Source organism: Gracilinanus agilis, chromosome X (genome assembly GCF_016433145.1).
Source record: "Gracilinanus agilis isolate LMUSP501 chromosome X, AgileGrace, whole genome shotgun sequence".
NCBI classification, from domain to species: domain Eukaryota; kingdom Metazoa; phylum Chordata; class Mammalia; order Didelphimorphia; family Didelphidae; genus Gracilinanus; species Gracilinanus agilis.
Genome location: NC_058136.1, coordinates 2,991,959 through 2,997,958, shown reverse-complemented (window position 1 = coordinate 2,997,958; position 6,000 = coordinate 2,991,959). Strand labels below are relative to the sequence as shown.

General features: G+C 40.3%; 1 protein-coding gene across 1 annotated transcript in view; it reads left to right on the top strand.

Moving 5' to 3' along the window:
- Positions 1–6,000, top strand: part of LOC123253463 (mitogen-activated protein kinase kinase kinase kinase 4-like) — a 233,903-nt gene that overhangs the window by 170,865 nt on the left and 57,038 nt on the right. The window contains exons 14-15 of the mRNA XM_044682653.1: positions 1,291–1,422; positions 3,617–3,684. Coding sequence (XP_044538588.1) covers positions 1,291–1,422; positions 3,617–3,684 — 200 coding nt within the window. The remainder of the gene's footprint in view (positions 1–1,290; positions 1,423–3,616; positions 3,685–6,000) is intronic.

Genomic DNA, 6,000 nt, shown 5'->3' with positions numbered 1-6,000 from the left:
AGACAGAGGGAGGGAGGGAGAGAGAGAGAGAGAGAGAGAGAGAGAGAGAGAGAGAGAGAGAGAGAGAGAGAGGAGGGAGGAGGGGGGGGACTTAAATTAAGGGGGCAGAAGGTGTATAGTAATGTAGCAAAGGAGAGAGAGGAGGAGTTAGACATGTAGAAGAAGAACCAGTGCTCTATCTTCCATGTTCTACTACTTCTCAACTGAACATACTGCACCACATGTTGTCAGTCAGAGCAAAGTAGAGCTATCACTTCTTTATTCCTTGAGGTTACAGTTCACTTAATGGAAACTAAGATCACATTCACTGTTTAGGCTGTTATCTCACACTGCTGATTCATTAAGCTCTCAGTTGCAAATGCCCAGTTCTTTTTGAGATGAAATGCCTTCTAGCCATACCTCCTCCATCTTGTATTTGTGAAGGTGATTTTTTTGAATCCAAGTGTAAGACCTTATATTTCTTCCTGTTTCATTTCATATTATTCAGTTTAGCCTGATGTTCTGGTCTTTTGAGATCTTCTCAGAGCTTGACTCAACCATTGTTGACTAACTACTGTGTTAGTCATCTCTCTCAGCCTCACGCCGTTATTGAAGTTATTGAGAATTTTGTTGGTACGACCCTGATATCTTTGTTGCTAATGAAGTTCAAGTGGTCTGTTCTGCCACTTCTAGTCTTAGTGAGTGGCCTAGAGCACTGAGAGGAAGTTAAGTGACTTGCTTAAGGTCACGTAGCTAGTATGTGTCAAAGCTGGCCCTTGAATCCCAATCTTTCTGGCTCCAAAGCCAGCTGTCTCTTCACTATGCCACCTTGCCTCTTTCCTTAGCTATAGCCATTGGAAATCTTTTCCCACCTTTCTTAATCTTGCCATCTTTGGGGCTCAAACTGGAAGTCAGGGTCTAATCAAGAGGCCCAGCTCCAATCTTGAATAACTAGACTGCACACTCCTTGCCTTGTTTTACCATTGTGTAAAATAGTAGCTGTCCTCATTGGACTATGCTCATCTTCCAGGGCCTGTGATTGTAAAGCACTTTAGAAATGTGGCATGCTAAATCCAGCATTGATCTTAGTTGCTCTATGGCAATCATGTTTGAATTTCATTTTATTTACTCCAAAGAAACTATTAACTATAGACATGTTTCCAACCATCTCCTGAGGTCAGAAATTAAGTAATTTGTTATAAATTAAGAAATGACATGCTTGTTTTCAGGGCTTTTTAAAAGCCCATCAGGATGATGACTGAGTCTATGATGACATGTATGTATATCCCTTCTATTTTGATATATTTGAAGAATGAGAACCTCCAGCTAAGTAAAGACAACCACCACAGCTACTCACTCTCAGACGTGGCCATCAGGCCTAAAACCTCAGGGCAAGATGATCCGTTTTGGAGCAAGTACCCAGTTGAAGATCAGCCTCCTAAGGTACTACTTCTTATCAGTGATTATTTAATTCCCTTTCATTTTACTCTGTTTGATAGATAAAGTGAGGGAAGATTTCTAGCTCTGATTTAGCTTCTGGAGGGGGTGGGGGAAGTAATGCAAAACATCTGGCTCAAAAAAAAACATCTGGCTGCTTCCATAATGTCCCAAAGCATGATCATTTCCATTCAACGCACTTTGGCATTTGGGGGGGGGAGGGAGAAGGAAAGAAATAAATGCTATTTTTAAAAAAAGTTACATGATTTTTAACTATTCTAATGACTCTGTTATCTCAGCAATTCAGGCATTCCTCAATCCATGCACACCCATTCTGAGCCACTCTTGTTCATGTCCTTCCACACATCCAACCAACATCCTAGAGGCTTTCCTCACTTTCTCCTGATATCACCAGGGTTCCATTGTAACACTCCAGATTCCGTATCATCAGTGATACCTCTTGTTCTTTTTTTAATATACCACAGTATTTTATCAATAGAACCCTTGCTTATAACCAATAAAAGATAGAAGCAAAGCAACCTGTACCCCATTTCTTAGCATTCAGCATTTGTAGTCTCCCTCCTCTACTGAAGAAGAGGGAAGTCTTTGTAAGAATTTCTTGAAGGCCCATGTACCAAGGTACATGGGTGGGATTTGTGGAACAAGTATAGAACCTCCAAGTGTTGTTGGGAGGAGAAGACTTAGACATATGTGAGGCAACTAAATGCAAAAGAATCGAGGACTGCATTATGTGATCCAGGCACCAAATTCTATGTAGAACATCAGTTAAATGAGAGTTCCCTATGGGTTAGAGCTAGTGGAAAAGGCTTTATGGAATCCCCAAATCATACACTGCTGGAGCTGGAAGACTTTTTAGAAAGTATGAAGCCCCTTCTGTTATAGGCAAGGGAATTTCATGGCAGAGATGAAAATTGAGCCTACATTAAAAAAAGGTTTTGAAAGGGAAGTCTAAGGACCTTGGCTTGAGCCTGAGTTTCTTGATCACCTCTGCATCAAAGTTTCTTCTTATTTAAAATGAGAGGGTTCAATTAGAAGATTCAGAAAGCCCCTTCCAGATCTAAATGATATAATATCCCCTCCCTAGCAGAGAACTTTGGACTCAAATGAACAGATGGTGCTGTGTTGTGAAAAGAATACTCAATAGGAGGTCATCATCATGGATTATAGCTCCAGAGCTTAAAGGACCTCAAACTCCTTGAATTGATAGAGGAAAAAACTGAGGCCCAGGGAGGGGAAGGGATTTGCCCAAGGTCACACAAATGATCCTAGTCCTAAAACTAGAGGGGACCTCTGAGGCCACCTAGTCCAACCCCTTTGTTTTATTTTTTATTTAAAAACCCTTATCTTCTCTCTTAGAATTGATAGTAAGTATCAGTTACTAGGTAGAAGAGTGCTAAGGACTAAGCAGTAGGCGTTAAGTGACTTGCCCTGGCTCACACAGCTAAGAAGTATCTGGGGTCAAATTTGAACCCAGAACCTCCCATCTCTAGACCTAGCTCACTCTCTCTTTGTGTGTATTTGAAGAAATATATTTACAGATGAACAAAAGATTATACCCATTCAAAAGTAATACAACAAGGTAAGGTTATTAGAAGCACATATAAAATTCCTTAATCCCAGACTGGAGAATACAGTTCCTAAAATATTCTATCTAGCTACACTTCCTCTTGCCTATCAGCATTCACTTATGTTTAGTCAGTTGGGTCCAATTATTCCTGACCCCATTTGGTTTTTTTTGACAAAGACACTGGAGTGGTTTGCTATTTCCTTCTCCAGCTCATTTTACAGATGAAGAAATGGAGGCAAACAGGGTCAAGTCACTGTTCAGAGCCACACAACTAGTAAGTGTCTGTGTAAGGTCAGATTTGTAGGCATGGTTCTCTATCCACTGACCCACATAGGTGCCCCAACTCCTTTATTTTAAATAGGAGGAAACAGGCCCAGGGAATGGAAAGGAAATTGTCCAAGGGTACACAGGAAGTAATGGAGATGAGATTTGAACTCAGATCCTCACTCTACAAATCTAGCCCTCTATCCACTGTTCCACTCTCCTTCTCATCTGATTTATCAAGGGTATATGTACTTTATGTATATGTATATGTACCAGTCATTCTGAAATTAATGCCTTGAATTTTCAATGGTGGAGAATTGCACTGAAATATTTGGTTATATCTTTAAGGTCCCAGAAAGAACAACCTCAAAATTCCGTAGCAAGGATATCATCAACCAGGCCCGCCGCTATCCAATGTAAGTATCTCTGCACTCTGTGTTCAAGCCCATAGTGATTTATTTATGGCCCCTTGGAAAACTGAAGCCAGCCTCAGTGGTTCCAGACTCTCTCTGATTGAAGTCAAACCCAGAATGTTCGGAATGCCCCCAATCTTCTTTGGCCTCCAGACTGCAACCACAGTTGAAATGATTTCTTTTGAAAAATTTTTAAAACTTTATTTTACCCACATCTGAGGCAGCCAAATTTCCAAACTTAAACTAGTTGACAATTTGGCTCGAAAGCCTTCCCCTTTCACCATTGACCATGTGACTTGGAAGCCCAAGCTGACTCCCCCATTGCCTTAATCATGGTTTACCAGAATTAACCATTTTAAAGACGACTGCAACAACAAGGGGGATACCTTGCAACAAATGCCCACATAGATCTTCAATGTAGTTCAGTCAGCAAAAACTATGCACTCAACACATACACACCAGTCTCTCACATCAGGAGTTAATACCAGTAAAGAGACAGGAGAGACACAAAGGGAAAAATCAGACCAAAAGCTCCAAGGAATATTCCAGGATTTAAGATAATGGCTGCAGTCACTGTTTTCTAAGTCTCTCTTATTGGTTGTTTCATTTTTCTTTTAGCCTATCTTTCTTTGAAACACTTTAGGTACACACCAAGTCCTGGTCTGACAGGAAGTGTACAGTGCTCTTACCTTAAGAGAAACCCTTCCATGGGATGAGTAGTACTAGAGTTATAGATCCCCTTTTGGAGAGGGAGCAAAGTTATAAAACCTTGGGAATGGAAGCCAAGTTATGGCAACTCTTCTTTATAGCTAGATGATACTTCTTAAGCCCTTGTTTCTTTTCTTTCCCTAAGCTTTAAATGAGGCCCAACTCCACCAGAAGCATCTGAAAGTATGACTGCCAGTTTTCTCTCCTCCACCCCCAGAAATGGTTAGCTGTGGCTTTCTAAGCTCAAGGGGAAGAAAACCACCATAGAAATCAATAGTTGTTACATAGCAGGATCTCTTTACTTAAAAAAAACCCAGATTTACAGACTGAGAGGTAGCTGGTGTTCTAGTATAACAAAACATACATCCCAAGGGCCTTTCAAAAGTGAATTCTTCTATTCAGTCTGGTCTGGATTAAGTGTGGACACATTTACTGTCTACTGTGTGCTAAGCTAAAAATCCAGAGTCCCTCTTCTCAGGTAACCTCCAATCTAGGGAAGATAACAAGTAACAACTGCAAAATAGAATTGGAAGGGGCCAGGACAGAATCTTATGAGAAAGCCAAGGAGAAAACCCTTAGGACATTTAAAATAGCATCCAGTTTATAGAAGTTATTATACAAGTAACTTTTCAGGAAACCAGCTATTGCATAAAGTAAAATCGTGAATAGAAGTTTTTGGAAAAACCAGCATGTGGGCTTCTGGTGTGTCCAAGGTCTACATGAGCCAACTGCTATCCCTACAGCAAAGGAGACCTTTAACCACCGGGCTGTCTTGGGAATTCTTCAATGTTCCTAGAGCTTTTTCATCTCATTGATGTGGGAGACAGCTGGGTGGCAGAGTGGAGAATGCTCTGGCCTTGGAGTCAGGAAGACTGGAATTCCAAATCTTGCCTCAGACACTTAATAGTTGTATGACTCTGGGCCAGTCACATAACCTCTCTGTGCCTCAGTTTAGTCATCTATATAATGGGGATGATAGCACCCAGCTCACAAGGTTTTCATAAGGATTAAAGCATTTTGCAAAGTACAAAGCACTACAGGAATACTAGCTCTTAATATATGGTTACTCCTTGCAAAAGGCTTACAAAGTGCTTTCCACTGATTATTTAAATTGGTTCTTAGAATAAACATGAGAAATAGAAACTATGGGTAATATTATCCTTGTTTTATATACAAGGAAAAGGAAACTTCCAGGAGATTAGGTTATCTGCTGATGAGACTCAGAACTTCCCAAATCTGGGTTCAAGCTCTATCTATCCACCGCCTCTCCATTCCAACAAAGTAACTATGTTTGTTTTTGGGGTTTTGCTTTTGGCCAGAAATCTGAATTCATTTGTGTGGGAATTTCCAAGTGAGAAAACTCCCTCCACTAAGAAGTTTTGTAGTTGAAGCTGGGACATGTAAAAATGTTAGGATTTTCTAATATTAAATTCATGTGGAAGGTATGAGGGGTAATCTTAAATTAGCCACCTTTACCCATAACCACAATCAAGAAACTTAATTCTAAATAAGTTGAAATATTTGGGGCAAAATTTAGGTACTATATCCATGATCCATTAACACACACATCTGCCTATACACACAAGCTCATACACTTACATGAACACACAG